This window comes from Anguilla anguilla, chromosome 14, assembly GCF_013347855.1.
Source record: "Anguilla anguilla isolate fAngAng1 chromosome 14, fAngAng1.pri, whole genome shotgun sequence".
Lineage (NCBI taxonomy): Eukaryota > Metazoa > Chordata > Actinopteri > Anguilliformes > Anguillidae > Anguilla > Anguilla anguilla.
This window is the reverse complement of record NC_049214.1, coordinates 11,764,499-11,785,020: the sequence shown is the minus strand read 5'-3', so window position 1 is coordinate 11,785,020 and position 20,522 is coordinate 11,764,499. Positions and strand designations below refer to the sequence as shown.

The 20,522-nt window shown below is 42.9% G+C and overlaps 1 protein-coding gene across 2 annotated transcripts in view; it reads left to right on the top strand.

Annotated features, from left to right (window-relative positions):
- Positions 1-20,522, top strand: part of psd3l (pleckstrin and Sec7 domain containing 3, like) — a 153,958-nt gene that overhangs the window by 3,943 nt on the left and 129,493 nt on the right. For both annotated transcript variants that reach the window (XM_035392101.1, XM_035392102.1), the window contains exon 2: positions 2,143-3,221. In XM_035392101.1, coding sequence (XP_035247992.1) covers positions 2,259-3,221 — 963 coding nt within the window. In that variant the 5' untranslated portion in view covers positions 2,143-2,258. The remainder of the gene's footprint in view (positions 1-2,142; positions 3,222-20,522) is intronic.

Here is a 20,522-nt window from a genome sequence, read left to right as displayed (position 1 = left end):
GGTTTAACATCATTTATGGTTCCTTTTTCTCTCCTGCCGCCAGTTTGTCTAACCTTACAGTTGGATGATGTAATATCTGACCAACACTGCTAAATCAGTGTTTTCTGCACTTATAAGAAGGGTCATTAGCTTTTATAAATCATGAGATGCATTGGCTATTTACTCTTTGTGCCTTGCTTCTGCAGAGCCAGTGATTGGTGTTCATTTTTAATTGTTCAATCTTTTAGTGATTCATCCACTCTCTTCCCATCCCATCCATCTGTCCATCCATCCTGCTTATTCGTGGTCAGGGTTATGGGGGGCTGGTGTCTGTCCCAGGATGCATTGGGTCAGAGGTAGGAATATACCCTGGACAGGTCGCCAATCCATCGAACCTGGGACCTTCTTGCTGTGAGGCAACAGGGCTATCCACTGCCCCACCGTACCACTGCCACTCTCAAGTCAACAGATCTTCTCAGTGAGGCTTTTGTCATATAATTTGAGCTATGTTTGAAAAAAAAAAGAAAGTTCCAACCCTATTTACACCAAGCATATTCAAAAAATGACCATGCTTAATTTCAATCACAAAGTTTAAACCTTACACTTTCATTTAATTTCAGTTCATATGTTGTAATTTATAAAACATTTTTTACTAGCCTTCTCCTACTGAAAACTACCAGAATATTATGAATAACCTTTATCATTGTTGTGCATGCATTTTTTATGCATGCAGGATGCTTTCCAGAAAAAAAAGAAAAAAAAAAGAAAAGACAAGTACCTTAAATATGTTATTGCCAAATGTACATGGTTCTAAAAACCATACTGAATGTAGCATATTACAGTAAACATTACTGTCAATTTTCTTTAAGTGGCAATTGACTTACCAATGTCGAAGACTGGGCAGGCATAATGTGATAACTGTCTAACATGTGCAATCATAGAAGACTCTATGGCCTCATGCTGAGGGATGACTGAAATACAGCTGGGAAAACCGCTTTGGAAAAACTGGTGACTCTATTTAGAAGGTTCAGACCATTTGCCACTTTAGATGTGACCGATGCACAGCTGTCTCTTCAGAGGAATACATTATCTCTAATTTGTTCCTACAGTAATCCATGCTCGATGGCATGTCCCCCCCCTGAGTTTTAGTTCTCTGCTGTGCGTTTTGCTGTGCGTTAGGGAAAATGGCAGCAGTGAGAGCAGGCAGAATCATGAGGATGGGAGTGTCATTTTCAAAATGACAGGAGTTGTTGTTTTTTTTTTGCCTGAACTGTGGACCCTTCTGCTCCATGGTTACGGACAAATCACTTGGCTTCAGATGCAGAGAAGCACAGCTGTGTGAATCAGGGGGAGAAGGGGAGGAGTGCGGAGCTGGAGAGGTGGGAGGTGTTAATGTTTTCTCCTTTTCTAAAAGAGAGGAATCTCTGTGAGTAACAGCAGCAAAGTCAGTAAGGCCATCAATTTTCCGTGAGACCATTCGCCATCCATCAGTGCATCCAGTCATCAAGCTGTCTGCGTTCATCCGCCGTGGAATCCATTTATCAATCTGGCTTTCCTCCACCCTTTCTCTCTTTCATCTATCAGTTCATCCAGTCATCCATTGCTCTACCCTTTCACCCTTTAGTTCATCCTTTCATCCAACTTTCATGACATTCATTCAACCGTAGACTAGTCCATTAAACATTTTCTTGCATGCAATAATTACTGAGTCATTGAATTAATCATTCAGTTATACTTCCATTCGTTGATAGATATTCATACATCTATCAGTGCCTCCAGCCAGGCAGCCATCTCAGTGAAAGTACCAAAATTGGATTACAGACATTAATGTACTTTGCTGTAAATCTGATTCTGTCTGCTCATAAAGAAAATTTATTTGACTTTCCTGCTAACAAATGACAAGCAAATTGATCAGGATGGATTTATGAATGCGCATGTCTGTGGTCAACCCCTTAGTCTAACTTTTTGGGCAGCCATACCATGAGCGTTGCAAATGAGCACCCAAATGGCAACATCCAATTTTCCTGTAAAACTGAATTTAATTTATTTCAATTAGCACAGCTTATGATTACAGCATAACTAAACGGCACTGATTTTAAGACTGTAGTACAGTATGATGTCGTCCCTGTGGGGCTTTAATATATTTTCCCTCTCACTCGACAGCTCGATGGGGACAGTATCGGTGATGGACTCAGGAACTCCTCCCCTCTGTGAGCTCTGCTAGCCATCGCCCGTCCTTGCCCTGCGGCGCTCCGAGAGATTACCCTCCCGTAGAGGAAATGGGCGATCATCATCAGGTCAAGACTTCCTTCCTCTTCATCCAACTGCAGTCACCCTCCAAGGCCTGTGGGCCGCCACGCCCTGCAGACACTGCCCGCTCAGACACCGGAGAGGAAGGACTCTCTCCCAGCCCAGCAAGTGATGCTGAGTCTCTCCACCATGGCAACCCCACAAAGAGTTCGCCTTTAAATGAGCCCAGACTTCATACGGGCACCGTCAACGACTGGAGCAGAGAGGGTACCCCGGAGTCTGGCTTTCACCCCTCTGCAACTCCCACTGGGGGGGATGCCGCACCGGTCGCAGGAGACCCTCAGAATCAGGAGAGCTCACATTTGAAAGCAGAGAGATCGGACGTTGGCTGTGAAGACGTGGGGAACCCCCTCCTTGAGACACCCGTTTGGATTCTGCGCCAAGACACCCCAGAATCCATGAGCGGGGAGACAGGGCCCCTGGCAGCTGAGATGGGGGTCACCTCCCCAGCAGCTCCCTCCCAACCCGGCACCCGGGGGAGAGCGAGCTTCCTTCACCCAGCCGGGGAATCCGAAGCGTCCCACAACACTCCCGGCTCTGGATTAGAGAAGGAAGCCGCTGGCAGCCCCTCGCAGTGCGTTTACTCAGCCCCTGCTGTCAGTGTGGGGTGCCCCCCTGCCCATGGCACTGGGGCAGATACTGCGCAGAGCAGCGAGGAGAGCAGCAAGCAGAGCAGTGCGAAAGCACCAGCCGTCTGCAGGAGCGCAGAGAGCAAAACCTTTCACTCGGCCGTCATAGAGAGATCCGCAAAGATACCAGGAGACCTTCACAAAACGAAAGTGGTCATGAGCTCCAGCATGTCATCACCCGGCCCTCAGAGCTCTGTTGCAGCCGAATCTGCTGCTAAACCTTCTGCTACGGATTCAGCAGAGCCTTTGCCCATCGCCACGGACGGTCCCTCACCCCACCTTGCCCCTTCGGCAGCTCAGAAGGTGAGTCTGTGCTTCAGCTTTCTCTGTTTGTTGGTGGTGCCGTAGCTTGCGCCGTTATGCACATTTCTTGTTTCTGGTTGGGTGAAGTGCTGTGCTTGTTGCGTGGTCGGTTAGTGAAAATATTTACTCCTGCTTCCTTCAAAGGATGTTTTGTTTGTGAACTCATTTTTTATTCCCATGAACTTTAGCAGTTGCTGGAAATGATGTTACTGTTTTATGAAGACATAAGACAATACCAGTGTGGTTAGAGGATTCAAAACTTAGGCTATTTTGTTTAATGTATATTCAATAAATAATATACACCTAAGCATGTCTAAAATGTATTTATTATAGCTGGTAGACAAATGTTGTAATTCTTGAGGTCAGAGGAGAATGTCAGATATAGGCTACTGTAAATTGTGTTGTCTGATATTCCAAATTTGCAGTCAGATTCATTTAAGAGGAATGGAGATTTGGTTTGCCAGTGTGTGCGTAGATAAACAAATAGTTGTGTCAGAAGTGACCACACAGAGTGGGTGAGGCCTGTGTAACCCCCACCCTGATGGAGCGATTGCTGATGGGAGTTATCCGGAGCTTGTCTCCCTCATTCCTCCAGCTAAATGGACCAAAGAGGATTTCATCCACAGCATCTATTCCAACATGGGGCCTTCTCCGACCAATCGGAAGTCTCCCCTTTCCGTCCTGGGGCTCTGTTTATGGTGCAGTGCACTGATTTCAATCAGTAACATTCAGCTCAACATAACTTAGCAAAATCAGTGCAGGGCAAATAGCTACTATAGCACCAATGCAATTCTGCCCAACAGGAACAAAGTTAGCTCTGTAATGTACAGTAAGGAACTGTACATTTTTAAGCAGTTCTAATTTTGTCTTCAAATAATCATCTAGACAAATTTGTCTGGATAAAGAGAGCATATTTGTTTACCAATGGAGTCATATTGGCTCCTTTCCATTCTTTAGAAGTGATCTACATTACTTATTTACATTACTGCATCCATAGGTAAACATTCAGTTTGGTCATGGTTAAGAAGAAAAAAAAGGTGCCCTTTGTGAATTCAATTGGCTGTAATGCCAACATAATGTCACACTTTTGAAACATCAAAGATCAAAAACCACTTGCTCTGATCTGAAAAATATGTTGTATTTTAAAATGTGTTCTAAGAGAAAAAATATCAACAACCCTCTGCATGGTGCATTTGCTCCTGTTCTCTTCATAATTAAGTTGTTTTAAAACTGCTACTGCACATCAATAAATGTGCACTGCAGACGTTTATTTCTTAAAACAGCATTTAACATGTTAGCTTGATCTCAACAGGATTGTTTGTCACACTAATGTGATCAAACTAAATACAGAGGTGATCTAGACTGAATTTCACTGACTGACTTAAGTGATAGGGTATTGAATCCCAAAACCATGCTTTTACTGAAAATTTAGGCTGGCCGTTTCTCTGATGTTTTACCAACACAGTCAATGTTTAGAGAATGAGAGTGTTCTCTGAACATTGTAATATATCTTATGTACTGAATCTTAGAAGAGCAGTTTTCTGCATGCAAATGACACACGGGTAACTGCACATTAACATGTTCGAGATTAGCAGTGTGGAGTGCTCTGCAAAGGACTCTGGACTGTGGGATTGTGAAATTCTATGTAATGAATGTTGTAATGTTGATCAAAGTTTGCCTGAGGAACCTCAGTATAATATATACATCACAAAGTAAGGGATCCGCATTGGCACAAATTATAATGATACCACAAGAACTATAAATAGAACAATGCTTTTTCAATCTCCAGATCTTTCATTGAAAGCAGACCTTCCATTAAGCTCTTTTTAGCATAGGTTACTGGCTGGTTGTGAAATGATTCTCATTTCGGAGGGTAAATACCTTTCACATGAGAAGGGAAGGAGGGGGGTGGGGTGTTACAAACTGGAATTGGATCACCCCCTAGTGTCAGACTTTCAAACTCACTGTTGGAAAACCTTTTAAAAAATTGACTAATTTCAGTGTAGAGCACTCAATTCCAATCAAAGAACACTTTACTCATATGTCTTCTTCTTATAGTATTCATTATTTCACCATCAATTATTTTTAAACACATTGTATTGGATTTTCTGTAACATTAATTATACATTGTTTTACCTAATGATGGTTTTATGATATACATACCATATTACTGAACATACAACATGAGAACTTGTGGTGGGAAAATATTATTTTTTAATCACTGTTGGTCAAGGACTAATTAGAAATCTCTATTTTCTTTTTTCTACCAAAATTGGTTTTGCATGTCTATCATGCTGGATTAAATATTCTGTACAATTTCCATATCTTACAGTGTGCCTAGTTTGAAGTAATGATTAAATAATTTAAGAAAACTTGTTATCTTACTGCAGTCCCTTGATTCCCATGTTTCCCATAATTTTCAGGATTTCAGGCATAATTTTCAGGCATTCAGCCCCCTCTTTCCAGGAGAGCCCTGTCATGGGAGCTTATAAATTAGTCCTGCGGATCAAGTGGTCATATAAAATCTTACATGTTGCCACTCAAGTCTGGATAAAGTCCTTATTCAGCACTGTATGAATAAGGTATATGCATTGCTTATAGAACTTACATTTACATTGGCCTTGCCCCAGAATCTCCACCTTCTTGTCTAATAACCCTTCAAGTTTTTTCCCTTGCTAGCAAACACTTGCAGCCTTCTCTCATGTCCATCTGAGTCCTTCTTGAGAAAAATCACTCGTGTAATTATGTACATTTGGCTGAGCTGTGGATGCGGTTGAGTCTTACAACCAAATGTCTTTATATCCTTATGCAAATGGCCCTCACTTATATTGAAAAAGTATTCACCAGTAGTTTTACAACTAATTCCCTCATATATATGTTTGTGTATGTCTTGTTAACTGCCATCTGAGAGAAGGTCAAATGCATGTTGCAGTTTATTTCAAAAACCTTTAAAACTGGAACATTGTTGTGCCATTTTTGCAGACATTATATGACCTTTTTAAATCTTCCTTTTAATACAGCTCAGCTTTAAACCTTCAGTGACCTCTTTGCGTGCCAGGGTTGGGTTATTGGTTAGCAGATTCCACACTTATAAAGAAAAATCCTGCAAAAGCTATAACTGGGTGCACATTTTTCACTGTCCAATTTTTGTTTCATCAGATCACAGGAAAAAAAATTTGGCACAGAGAAATGCATTCATAAAAATGAGTTCAAATTTCAGGTTGCACGCTTTAATGAATACATGCTGCACATAGTATTGCTTTGTCAGAAAGAAAAGAGGAGACTTTCTGTCTTGGAGCAATCTAACACTGTAATTTGTAGTAAATATCTAATTAAGGTTTACATGTGTTGGTGTAAAAATAAAGCAGTTTAGGGGGGGATCAGCGTAATAACAGTGCTTAGTCTGAATATACCCTGGAGTGTGGCGCTGGCATGCGCTCCACAGCGGTGAGAGATCCTGCACTAAGTCACTGTTCTGAGAGTGCCGTTAAGCCGAAGGTTCCAGCAGGTAGCGAGGAACGTTGCGTTGCTGTATACGCTTGCTTAGCAGGCAGGCTTGTCCAAGGGCTGCTCCGGGTTTCTCCGAGAGAAACGAACAGTGATTATGCTTCACAGTTTCACAGCATGGTTTTACAGCTGTGATCAAGGTAAAGAACCTGGCTGAAGCGTGGAATAGCCGTGAGCCACTGGGGGGTTTGAACCCGCAGCCCCAGCTGCAACTTCCAGGACACGGTCCTCCCCACAGCTCCCGACTACCACATCCCTTTGGCTTTATTTTTTATTTTAAAAATGTAAAAATGCAACGGGGTAAATTATTTGCATATAACCTTGCCTGTATGACTTACATGAAGCCCACAAATTTGTTCAAGAAGTATACATTGATTGGATTTTATGATAATATGATAATGTATTGATTGCACTTTTATGATTTTTAAGTAATAATAGAAAATAGTGTAAAAACACATGTAACCATTTAAAAATGTTACTCTGTAAAAAGTGTATAGATATCCCCACATGGTCTTCACCATATGGCTGCAATTAGGCTCCTGAATTTAAAAAAAATCATTAATGGTGTACAGAATTTGGCTTTTTCCTTTCCTGGATCATGCATGACGTGTATATATAAAAGGTTCTATGAAAGGCAAATTGTCCAAGATGCAAAAACAATAATCCTAAACGTTTTTTTTCAATACTGCAGTAGGAAAATGAAAATCAGAATCAGAAAATTTAGAATAACGAAAGAACATTGCTGAATAAGAATAAGGATATTGCTGATGTCTTAAATAGTTACTTTGTCGAGAGTTTACCAGAGAGGAGGTTACTAGTAGACAGGAAGGCATATTCAGTACTCAGAATGACTTTGCAGATTTTGCGATCGGGGATGAAGAAGTACTAAATAAATTACATTAACTAAATAAGACCCTGAGGCACATACCCAGGGGTACTCAAGGAGTTACGTGAGATCATCTTTACACCACTGGCAGGTATTTTTAGACAGTCTTTAGAACCTGGAGAAATACCGGAGGCCTGGAAACAAGGTAATATAATACCAATATATAAGAAAGGGGACTGTGCTGATCCAGGAAACTACAGGCCTATCAGTTTAACTTGCATCACATGTAAAATACTGGAATCTATCATTGGAGACAAGTTAGAATTATGTATTGGAAATAACAACATCCTAAGGGGTAGCCAGCGTGGATTTTGCTAGGGAAATTCATGCCTGACAAATATTTTGGCATTTTTTGAAGAAGCTACCAAGTGTTTTGATTGTAGTGGGGCTTACGATATTATATATTTAGATTTACAAAAAGCATTTAATAAGGTAACACTTGAGAGACTCATTATCCGAATGAAGACAGCAGGAATTACAGGAGGTATTTCAGAGTTGGTTTGGAACTGGCTACAAGGCAGAACATAGAGAGTAATAGTAGGAGAGATCTTATCTGAGCAGGGTACAGTGGGAGGCGGAGTTCCACTGGGATCAGTACTGAAACCACGGCTTTTCCTCTTTTATATAAATTATCTTGACTGGGACATTGGAAGTACATTAGTTAAATTTGCAGATCATACAAAACTGGGAGGTATAGTTAACAGTTTGGAATCTGCTAAAGTAATCCAAGAACATTTAAAGAGAACCCAGAAGTGGGCGGAAATCTGGCAAATGAACTTCAAGATAGCTAAAGGTAAAGTTCTGCAAATGGGGAAACAAAAACATAGGGTGGGACTACTTTATGGGATGAACAAAACTGGAATGTGCTCAATTTGAAAAAGAATTGGGAGTAATAGGTCATCAAAGCCTGTCAGGTTCTAGGCACTGTGGTGTAGTAGTAAAAAAGACGAACAGGATGCTGGGGTATACAGACAAATGTATTGAGTATAAACCCAAGTAAGTTTTACTTATCTTGTACAATACCTTTTCAGAATACACTTACAGTATTGTGTGAAGTTTTGGAGCCATTACGACAAGAAAGATATAGAGGCTCTGGAAAAGGTTCAAAGAAGGGAAAACAAATTGGTTCCTGGTATGAAAGATAAAATTATGAGGAAAGACTTAAGATGCCTTATCTCTGCAATCTTAGTAAAAGGAGATTCAGGGGCGATTCGATTGGGGATTTTAAAATATTTTTTTATTAATTTTAAATTAAATTAAAAGGGATCAAAAAAGTGAACTACAAGAGATTCTTCAGGTTGAGTACTGTTAGTAGCATGAGGTGGCATAAATGGAAATTAGCAAAGGGTACATTCCGCACAGCCGTTAGGAAGTATTTTTTCCACACAGAGAGTAGTCACTCAGTGGAATAGCTTGGCAGATCATGTAGTAGAGGCAGAAACTATCGGGGTTTTCAAGACCAGGCTTGATACAGTGCTAGATATTATCTAGTTTGTAGATAAACTGAGCTCTAGGTACACTTTAGTAGTAGGAAAAATGGCGAGCATGTGGAACTTAATGGCCTGTTCTCATCATTATGTTATGTTATTGCAGGATACTGTGTCCATAAGAGTTTTGTCCACTATCATACCAATCTTTGGTATAACTTATGTTATCTCAATCATACTGGTAAGCACAAATACATTTGAGAAATTGAGGTACAATAATTAAAACAGAATCAAATTTCTCATGAAGCAAGAAAAGGAAACCATTTCCCCCCTTACGAATTCCACAATTACATTCATCATGTAGCAACCACAATTGTTTCAAGATGATGGCCTTTAGAACATTTTGCTCTCAGGCCAAAAATATGGGCTTCATAACAACAGTGGCAGTCAAATGGACAAAAATGAGAATGTTCAGCAGAACTCCTGCCAGCATGTGTAACAAACTATTTTTACATTGCTACGCTCTTTCACTTGTTTATTCAGGCACTACAACTCAGTAGAAATATGTATATCCTTGTAAAGACGGATTACTTTTATAACGTTTCCCCAGTGTGTTCGGTCTTGTATCCAGAACCCTGCATGTTTCACAAGACTATTTAGTGTCCTGGCAATTTGCTGTGCAGCTGAACATAAAATAGACATTCATTTTAGGCTTACACAGCAAAATAACAATCACGTTTGAGAGAGGCAAAAGGAGAGGGCTGGAGTATGGGGACAGTTTAAAGATTTATCCCTGCCAAATGATTATGATTAGATACTACTGCGTGTAATTATTGGTTACCGTTGCTGCGTCAGGTGCCCATGTCAGGAATATTTTATGTAAACTATATTTTATTTGGGCGTAGTGCATTAAATAAACCATTACTGAAACACCTATATGTAAATATATTCTTATCCAATTAATTCTTCCTTGGTTCAGCATATCTTAAATTAGCAGTTACTTTTAACCGTTAAATAAGACGAGTTTTGTGGTTATATTATTAATTCCTTTACGTATCATATCTTCAAACCAGCAGAAATGAACTCTGACTGGAAAATTGAATAAAGTGCCTGACGGGGTAGCCTATACTGTTGAGGCCATGGCTGAAATTTGGTGCGGTCATCTAATGCTTATAGAACAGGAAAGAAAACAGAGCGTTGATATTACAGTAGGTTTTATTCGTACACTATGTGAACAAATAAATCTGTTGTAGACTGAAATATCTAGACCTACTAGCCTAGTAATTATACCAATCGGAACACTGAAATCAATCATAACACGATTTTCTGATAATTTCAGGGATATTCTCAAAACAATGGCCATAGGTTCCGTTAGCTTTAATGCTAACAAAATGTTAGTATCAAATAAAAAATGTTAAAACAGCTTGTAAAACTTGTTTTCAATTAATTTATCAAATTTGAGAAAATTCAGAGAGGGATGCGTGATTTTAGTACATCAGTACAGAATAGTGTAGCTTAATGTCGGCTACATTTTCCCCTGGTTTCGTTTAAGAAGTAAAACTTGTACAATAATTAATATCCACAACGAAACTCAGTCCATTCAGCAAATAATTCCCCTTTAGGAAGCGGGATGTTAAATTTGCATCCCGCACGAAATGGGCCTTTGGGCGAAAGCACAAATCGGAAGCTTTTTAAAGAGGACTGTACCAAGTGTCATGACGTTCGAGGGGGAGGGCTGGGAAAACAGAAAACAAAAGTCAGGATAGACGCGGAGGTCAAGGTGTATAGCGAATAAAGCAGCGGGAGAGGCAGAACGCGAGATTCCGGGTTAGCAATTGACTGAAAGGCACCGTTGGTGAGTTGTGTGATATATTCTTTCCCCAAGAGAGCGAACTTTCGCTCTTAGCTGTTGTTGGTGAAACGGGAAAATGATGCTGACTATGCTTGACCATTTTTGCGCACTCTTCGGGTCTCGCGTCTCTCCGCCGTTCGATTTCGAAGGCAGAACTGAAGCTGGAGCTGTCACGCCTTCATTCAAGCCATTCGCCTCCGTGCAGTGACAGAACTGAAGGTAGAGAGTAGGAATGTCTTGCATTACTACTGAATTTAGGCCAGGGCAGGGTTATTTTAAAGAAGGGTGATGTTATATTTTTTTCCATGACTGTTTAACGTTAGCTTAGCCTGGAAATGAACCTTTAACTATAGAGAGATGAGAGAGCGAAATTAGCTAGTCAGCTGAGTGATATCACTAAAAACGAGAAACGTTAAAAGGTGCTAGTTGTTGTCAGTGGATACAGCAAGAACAGGCACTCTAAAGTGAGAGGGATATGGAAGAGAGTGATGGGGTAAGAAGATGCCTTCTGTTACTATTTTATCGAACGAGCTTGCTACTTTTATGCATTCAGCATTTAAGATTAACCTACATTTGCATTATTTCAAGCCTTATCGCTGGGTTACTGTCTAGATTGCAAATGCTAGCAAGTTAACTTGTCAGAAGCCAAGCATCGCGTTCAACTTACTCAGCGAGCAAGCTGGGCGGTTGGACACATAACGTCGTGCTGTAGTTCGCTAGCTAGTTAACGTACAGAAGTGGCCGAATAAGACTTTGCTTTGAAAAAGCGGTCTCGGTGAGCTGTCAGGGTGACTAGCTAACCAGTCTATGAAAGTGTCAGATAACCCACCTTCTTGGCGTTTCAGACATTCACATCCTGCAATTACTGTCACTGTGTCCTGGTGTAGCAAGTTACCATCAGCCATCTGTCCCTTAACGGCAGCCCGCGACGGCTGAACTGCTACTCAAGTTAGACAACAAACTTACACTATGTGCGATTCGCCGGTTATCACTATTTTGTCGTTATATAACGTGATGAGCTACTTTGGATGAATCGTCAAATTAATTTTTGATTCATATTTCTCTTAAGCAGTTATTTATGAAGCGTTATACAGTGTATGTAACTGTAAGTACCTACAACTGGCTAACTTTTAAATAAATACATAGAGCCTATGTCATTTATTTGTGAATGCGAACAATGGCGTTTAATATGCATAGATATGACGGCGCTACTCCTTCGCCAGACTCTAGAGCGAACAGCAGTTTGGTTCTGCTTGACTGAATTCTTGGCACAGATTTCCAGTATCTGGGTTATAGCCAGAGCTGGCTATTTCCCCCAGCACATGGTTTCCACTTCAGTATTTTCCCTTTTCTCTGTCCAATCACAGCAACTTGGTTGACGCGATTCCCCACTTTGTTCGTTTCATTGCACTGTTTGACGCTCTCAGGTATCAGGCTAATCGATTAGGTAATTTCTCCTCAGGTCTTGTGTACGTAATGTCAAGGTACAAAGATATCAAGGGATGGCTTGGGAGAAGGTATGATATCCCACATTTTTTGCATTGAAACCACGAGATTACTTGTCACTCCTCTTGAGACATCCAGTTTTTATTTCACCCACCTCTAGAAGAGAAAAGTAAATGTGCTAACCACTCTTCCTACAGTTTAGTTGCCGCCGCCCCCCCCCCCCCCGAAAAAAAGTAGGCTCGACAACCTTTACAAATAAAAATACACAGAATTGTCGAATATTAGGTCCGCAGCCCAACGATGTTTAACAAACGCGCAACTGCGTGTAGCTCTGTATCTCTAGTATTAGTAACAGTTTACTGGACATGAATGCGTGTCTGCCAGAACCGCGGATGTGTGCTGTATTTTCCTATTCACCCCAGTGAAGAGTAGAGTCGACAGGCTTGCCTTATTTCTCTAGGATGCACAACAGTGCTTCAGTTGGGTGCTCACTTACCGCACTGCTTTAATTTTGCACACCATAAATCTCTTAAATGCTCCAAGGAGTCCCCAGACGGCTCAAAGTGGGACCATTGTTCAGTGCATGGACAATAACGAAGGGAAAACAACCAGAGACCAAGACGCTTTTGAGCTCAGGGTTTAAGAAGCCCAGCTGATTTTTAAGGTGAGAATGCATCAATGAAATCATCTTTTTGCAGAATTTTAAAATCAGCGTCCTAGTTTCTGTCGTTGTTTTTTATTTCTATTTCTTATTTTATATAAGGAAATTGTCACCTGAATAAAAATCTCTATTTAGTAAGCATTATTCAGATTGAGGGTACATTTAGGGGTAGGGCGTGCTTAGGTATGGGCTGGTTAGCGCCCTAAGTGGGCTTCAGCTCTTAGTCGGGTTTTATTTAGACTTAAGGGCCCACCGTATAAAACTAGAGGTTCAGACACCAGACAAAGCTTTTTTAAAATGCTGAGCAGATGAATATTAAAATATTGGTGATTTAGGGTGTGACAGAAGAAAGATGTCAGTCTTGGGGAATGCACTGAGGTGTGGTAATGGCATAGGGCAGGAGAACCCCCTCCCTTCTGCAGGCCGGGCGGCCACATCCATCATTAATTACACCGCTGTCCTGTTTCAAGTGGCGCTGCATGGTTTATTCATCGCAACCCTTGTCTTCCTGTCTGCCGGGAGGAAAGTCCCTTCATGTAAGCGCCTGTGTTTGCCCGGGCCTCCACCCCCCCTTTACCTGCTTTTTGGCCCGCTCTCACAGGGGAGTGGCATCCAGTCTGCCCCCCTACCCTGGCGAGCTGCTGGGCAGGTCTGTTAGCTTCTTCGGTTGCTTTGATTTTAGATGGCAGGCATGAAACAAAGGGATTGGACAGCAGTTGTGCCAGTGTTTCTTTTGTTTGGATTCATGCTAATGGCTATGCTCTTTGTTATACCTCCCAAAATTAAATAATGCAGGTTATTGATTAAATTTTTTTTTTATTCAACCAATATATAATGATAAAACCCTATGGGGACATGGCTTTGTGTCCTCAAATCTTTTGTCTTGCTCGTGATTTTAGGTTTTGTATTGTTTTAATCATAATAATTTTTTAAAATAAAATTTGGTGCAGTGGCCTAATTGTGATTTAATTGATATTTTAGCAATAATTGTACAAACATTCAAGGGCAGAGGGCATCATTTATCCCACAGATCATTATTAGATTGCCATTATATAGCCTATGTATAGGCCTACACGTGGCCTGTAATTTTATTTCTTTTTGCTGCTGTCCAGCTGGTGGAGTTTACTCAGACAGGAAGGCGGAGAGCAGAGGTGCAGGCTGTGTCCGTGTTTTGACAGGCTCAAGTGGCACGTCCTGACTGAGGTGCTGAGGTGCTTTGGGAGGAAGCTTTGTGCTTCACAGGTGTAGTGAGGTCAGGCCATGCCGCTCCACTGCAAGGGAAGCAACGCTCCCTCACTGTGTTTGGTCAGCGCTCATCTCCATGTGGCACAGCCAAACTCAAAATGTTATTTTGAATTCAGGGCTAACCTTTGAAATGTGTGCCTGGTTGTGGTGGGCTAACTGTGGAGAAAATGAATAAATGTTCCAGTTAGATTAATGAGAAGTTGAGAAGTATCCACATTTATTATACCTGGGAGTTGAATGCATTTTTGAGTTTATTTACAAAAGTCTGCAGCGGTATATTATTGTAGTGGGGATTTTTTTTGCAGGACTATCTTAAATGATAATGTTGAGCTGTACAAAAATGAATCATAAACTACACTGTAGCTCTTGCGGTTGCGCAGATGCTGGGCGATTCCTAGGCAGTCTCTACATTTGCTCTTTCCTTGGGTGTCGTGGTGGACTGCACACCACAGCGAATTGCTCCCAGATCCTCCTCCGTGCCTTCGCACTGCAAGCCTTCTTTGTGCTCACTTAGCTCCTGGGGAAACGGTTGCCGTGACGTCTCTGCGGTGGGCTGCTGGTGCTCAGTTTCTCCACCGCTTTGAGGACGCACGTTGCCCCCGGTTACCCCTCAGATTCCCCCGGGGAAGTGCTCACAGATGGAGGATGGTTTTTTCATCTTTCGTCTCGCTGCCTTGAATTATTCTCATGACGTTTCCATGTGGAACATTTTGAAAATAACAGACACAGCCTGACGTTTTGTATGAGGTTTTCCCTAGTGATTTAAAAAAAGTAATCTTAAGCTGTGAACTTTATTTCAAGCTTGGAGAGAAAAAGGTATGTGTACTTGTTTTGACAAAAGAGAAAACTTAAGACTCCCTCTGCATTTCCTGGTATGATTCCCACAAAAGTGAGTGTTACAACATTTAGGCTACTTGGTTTCCCTATCTTAATATTTTTGTATAATCTCTCTAGAGATGTGGGATAGTATTCTCCCTCCATTTTAATTCTGTCTCTTAGCATTTGTCTTTCTCCCAGCCCGCCTGGCACACATTGGGCAAACACACTTGGCTTTCATTCTGGTTAACAAAGAGTGTCTTTTTCCCTATGCTGGGGGAAATAGTGTGCGTTTTGAGTCTTTTTCCCTGTGCTGGGGATGTAGTGTGCGTCTTGTATCTTTTTCCCTGTGCTGGGGATGTAGTGTGTGTCTTGTATCTTTTTCCCTGTGCTGGGGATGTAGTGTGCGTTTTGAGTCTTTTTCCCTGTGCTGGGGATGTAGTGTGCGTTTTGAGTCTTTTTCCCTGTGCTGGGGATGTAGTGTGCGTTTTGAGTCTTTTTCCCTGTGCTGGGGATGTAGTGTGCGTTTTGTATCTTTTTCCCTGTGCTGGGGATGTAGTGTGCGTTTTGAGTCTTTTTCCCTGTGCTGGGGATGTAGTGTGCGTTTTGAGTCTTTTTCCCTGTGCTGGGGGTAATAGTGTGCGTTTTGAGTATTTTTCCCTGTGCTGGGGATGTAGCCTAGTGTGCGTTTTGAGTCTTTTTCCCTGTGCTGGGGATGTAGTGTGCGTTTTGTATCTTTTTCCCTGTGCTGGGGATGTAGTGTGCGTTTTGAGTCTTTTTCCCTGTGCTGGGGATGTGGTGTGCGTTTTGAGTCTTTTTCCCTGTGCTGGGGGAAATAGTGTGCGTTTTGAGTCTTTTTCCCTGTGCTGGGGGTAATAGTGTGCGTTTTGAGTCTTTTTCCCTGTGCTGGGGATGTAGTGTGCGTTTTGAGTATTTTTCCCTGTGCTGGGGATGTAGTATGCGTTTTGAGTCTTTTTCCCTGTGCTGGGGATGTAGTGTGCGTTTTGTGTCTTTTTCCCTGTGCTGGGGATGTAGTGTGCGTTTTGAGTCTTTTTCCCTGTGCTGGGGATGTAGTGTGTGTTTTGAGTCTTTTTCCCTGTGCTGGGGATAATGGTGTGCGTTTTGTATCTTTTTCCCTGTGCTGGGGATGTAGTGTGCGTTTTGTATCTTTTTCCCTGTGCTGGGGGAAATAGTGTGCGTTTTGTATCTTTTTCCCTGTGCTGGGGATGTAGTGTGCGTTTTGAGTCTTTTTCCCTGTGCTGGGGATGTAGTGTGCGTTTTGAGTCTTTTTCCCTGTGCTGGGGATGTAGTGTGCGTTTTGAGTCTTTTTCCCTGTGCTGGGGATGTAGTGTGCGTTTTGTGTCTTTTTCCCTGTGCTGGGGATGTAGTGTGCGTTTTGTGTCTTTTTCCCTGTGCTAGGGATGTAGTGTGCGTTTTGAGTCTTTTTCCCTGTGCTGGGGGAAATAGTGTGCGTTTTGAGTCTTTTTCCCTGTGCTGGGGGTAATAGTGTGCGTTTTGAGTATTTTTCCCTGTGCTGGGGATGTAGTGTGCGTTTTGAGTCTTTTTCCCTGTGCTGGGGATGTAGTGTGCGTTTTGAGTCTTTTTCCCTGTGCTGGGGGAAATAGTGTGCGTTTTGAGTCTTTTTCCCTGTGCTGGGGATGTGGTGTGCGTTTTGAGTCTTTTTCCCTGTGCTGGGGGAAATAGTGTGCGTTTTGAGTCTTTTTCCCTGTGCTGGGGGTAATAGTGTGCGTTTTGAGTATTTTTCCCTGTGCTGGGGATGTAGTGTGCGTTTTGAGTCTTTTTCCCTGTGCTGGGGATGTAGTGTGCGTTTTGTATCTTTTTCCCTGTGCTGGGGATGTAGTGTGCGTTTTGAGTCTTTTTCCCTGTGCTGGGGATGTAGTGTGTGTTTTGAGTATTTTTCCCTGTGCTGGGGATGTAGTGTGCATTTTGAGTCTTTTTCCCTGTGCTGGGGATGTAGTGTGCGTTTTGAGTCTTTTTCCCTGTGCTGGGGATGTAGTGTGCGTTTTGAGTCTTTTTCCCTGTGCTGGGGATGTAGTGTGCGTTTTGAGTCTTTTTCCCTGTGCTGGGGGTAATAGTGTGCGTTTTGAGTCTTTTTCCCTGTGCTGGGGATGTAGTGTGCGTTTTGAGTCTTTTTCCCTGTGCTGGGGATGTAGTGTGCGTTTTGTGTCTTTTTCCCTGTGCTGGGGATGTAGTGTGCGTTTTGAGTCTTTTTCCCTGTGCTGGGGATGTAGTGTGCGTTTTGTGTCTTTTTCCCTGTGCTGGGGATGTAGTGTGCTTTTGTGTCTTTTTCCCTGTGCTGGGGATAATAGTGTGCTTTTGTGTCTTTTTCCCTGTGCTGGGGATGTAGTGTGCGTTTTGAGTCTTTTTCCCTGTGCTGGGGATGTAGTGTGCGTTTTGTGTCTTTTTCCCTGTGCTGGGGATAATAGTGTGCTTTTGTGTCTTTTTCCCTGTGCTGGGGCAAGTCGTGTGCGTTCTGTGTCTGTTCCCCTGATTGGACAGGCTTGGCTCCGCCTGTGTGGATCCTGCTACGCCAGTGACAGGCGGCTGCGGCTGCTTGTCCCGCTGGGGCAGGATGGCGTGTGCTCGCCGTCTCTCTCCCGCCAGTCACAACATTCCCAACATGAGCATGGAAAGGGGCGGGGCTCCACTCCCAGTTTCACGCTGCGCTCTGCCTTCTGTGTGTCTCTGTGCCTGGCCAGGACGGAACGCAAGTTACAACGAAACACAAAGCCAACGTTGGCTACAAACCAATGGTTTTAATGGTTTATTTATTACAAATACCGTTCAACGCCAATTAGTCACCGCCCTAAGCTTACTCTGAACAGGTTCACAAATTACAGTGAAACGAATATGAATAAATCCTTTTTAATTGTTTAATTGTACCAGTTGAACAGTTAACATTATTTTTTTAACAGTAATAGCCTAATTCTTTGCTGCAGTGAGAGTGGTAGAGATGCTTAAGGCTTTGTATTTTAGTAGTTAGGCCTATTATTTGCCTTTCGGGGTGGGTGCTTTGTGTCCTTCCAAGCTGCATTGGACAAATGAATTATTATTTTTAAATTACATTTTATTATTTGCCACTTGGCTGTCCCAGAATTGGCTGTCAAGTTAATTTTCATCTTTTGGACTGAAGCAGAGACCAGAATGCATGCAGACAATAGTACAGTGATTATTGCAATGGCAACTTAATCATACACAATCTTTACACTTGAATCGGTGTTAATGTGAACTCAAATTGCCTTTGATTTGTATATTACAAGTATTAGGACTTCGGTCTATGTTACTGCGAATGTTCGAGACTCTTGGAGTATATGACAGGCTGACATTCTGTATTGGCATGCAGAAAATCGCTTCCAGTGGCCATGAAATGACAGTGTGTGTTTCCATCACTCTTCCCAGATTTCTGTCTGTGGATCTGCCCTGGCCCCTACCTGCCTGCATGCTGCTTGAGCCAGATCTTAGCAGGTATGCCATCCGCCATGTTACGGCTTGGCGGGGCATGCCCCATACCTATACAGCTCTGAGAGTTTGGCCCTTTTCAGGGTTTTCTACAGAAATAACCACAATTCTCCCTTTTAGACATTTAGCTGCATCTACCAATAACAACAAAAAGTTGTCAAAGTAGCCATGAGCAGGATACCTGGACCATGATTTACTTGTACTTCTGGCACTTTCTAGAGCAGGATGTCCACAACCTCAATGTGTAATTATGTTTTGAGGCTTGTGGTCTTAAAGGTGCCCCTGCCTCCAGGCCCTGCTTAAACTCCCTTTCCAGAGCACTCAGCACTGAGGCGTCCATCTTTCCCCATTAAACTCTCCTTCTTCCTTGTTCTCATCATATATATGATCCCTCACTGTTAATCTCCTGCCTCTTCCAGCCGGCCTAAAGAGCAAGTCTCCTGTTAGAATCTACAGTATGTACAGTATGTATGACACGCAGTGATTACTCAACGGGAGGGAAACGCCACTCGCGGTCCTGTGCTTACCGCCCTGGTAAGACATCGTCTGGCTCGAAGCCACTGAGGAGAACTGGGTGAGGTGCTGCAAGGCATCGTGGGTAACAGCGTGTGGAGCGCTAAGTGAGGGGTAGACCTGTTTCACATCCCAGGTGTGTGATCGCACACCTGCCACTCCGGGGCCTTTGGAAAGCAGCATTGAGCGGACATGTGCGGAGGTCTCAGCGTTGCCGCTTTCATGGCTGACATGATGCAGACGGAGGAGGCGTTTGGTCTCCGCACAAAGCGGTCTGCTGCACATACTGTGCGCTGCCTCTTCTGCCAGAAAATGTGTGCTACTGCTGGTCAAACAGGAAGCCTGCAGAAGAACACACTGGCCTTCTTCATTCTCAGAAACTTTAATGCTGATGTTAAAAATGACTGGATCAGTGTCGGTACTGATACTTTGCACACAGCTGGTGTTGAGTGTGCATGAGTGATGTTGATACGTTCAAAAGCGTTTTAATGGACAGGAGCCTGCGGTTTGACTGCGCATGCAGGGCGTGAAGATCACTGCTTGGACGTGTTGACGCAGCCGGCGTGGGGACTGCGCAGCAGACAGACGCAGCCGGAGCAGCTGGAGCCTTGGAGCAGACGTGAGCGTTTCTGCCTTCGCCTGGACCGCCTGAGGAGGCCGTCTCGATGGGACGGGCCCGCCGACACTGTCAGGCTCTCTGGACTGGGAGGAAAGATCCCTTTAAAAAGATACTGAGCAGCTTAGAGAGACGCAGTGTACTCCTTCACCCGCCTTCAGTCCATTTACCTTCACCTTCAGTCGCATTTACAGGGAGTGACTAAAGTGGGACCATAGCTGTATCAACAACAACAAGAAACCGCAGAGATCCACGCAGTCACCTTGTAAATATGCAGAAAAATGGGCCCTGTCGCAATGCTCCTATTAAAGCAATGACAGTAGCGCACTGAAATGGAGCTCAGAGCCTTAATTGGGAGCTTTAACAACACTACCGGAGGCAAAAACATAGACACCCCAGGACATCAAACGGCAAGGTGGAATGACAGTGTAGCCCAAATGTTTTTATTGTTTGGGGGGGGGGTTATACATGTCTAACTACCATACGCTGTGAGTTGTGCAGTTTAGCTTTGATCTATACAAGATTAAACACAATTTAACATTGGGACCTTCTGAACAAGAGCACTTTTAGGAAATGACTGTGTCACTTTGTTTCTTTGTTTATTTTCCATGTTTCATAGCAAAGCGACCTCACTGCCAATGTGGAGCTGCTTGCGTAATCGAGTTTTCTTCCATTACTAACTCTGCGAAAGGATCAAATAGCAAGGGATGGAGATGAGTTGGTCTGAAATCTGAGACGTAGGCCTAGGTTTTGTGAAACGGCTAGCCTACGGCGTGGCTAAATTGATGCAGTATGTTAACGTGGTGCATTATGGCCCACTGAAACACTTCTTTGCTTTTTCGGCGTACTTGA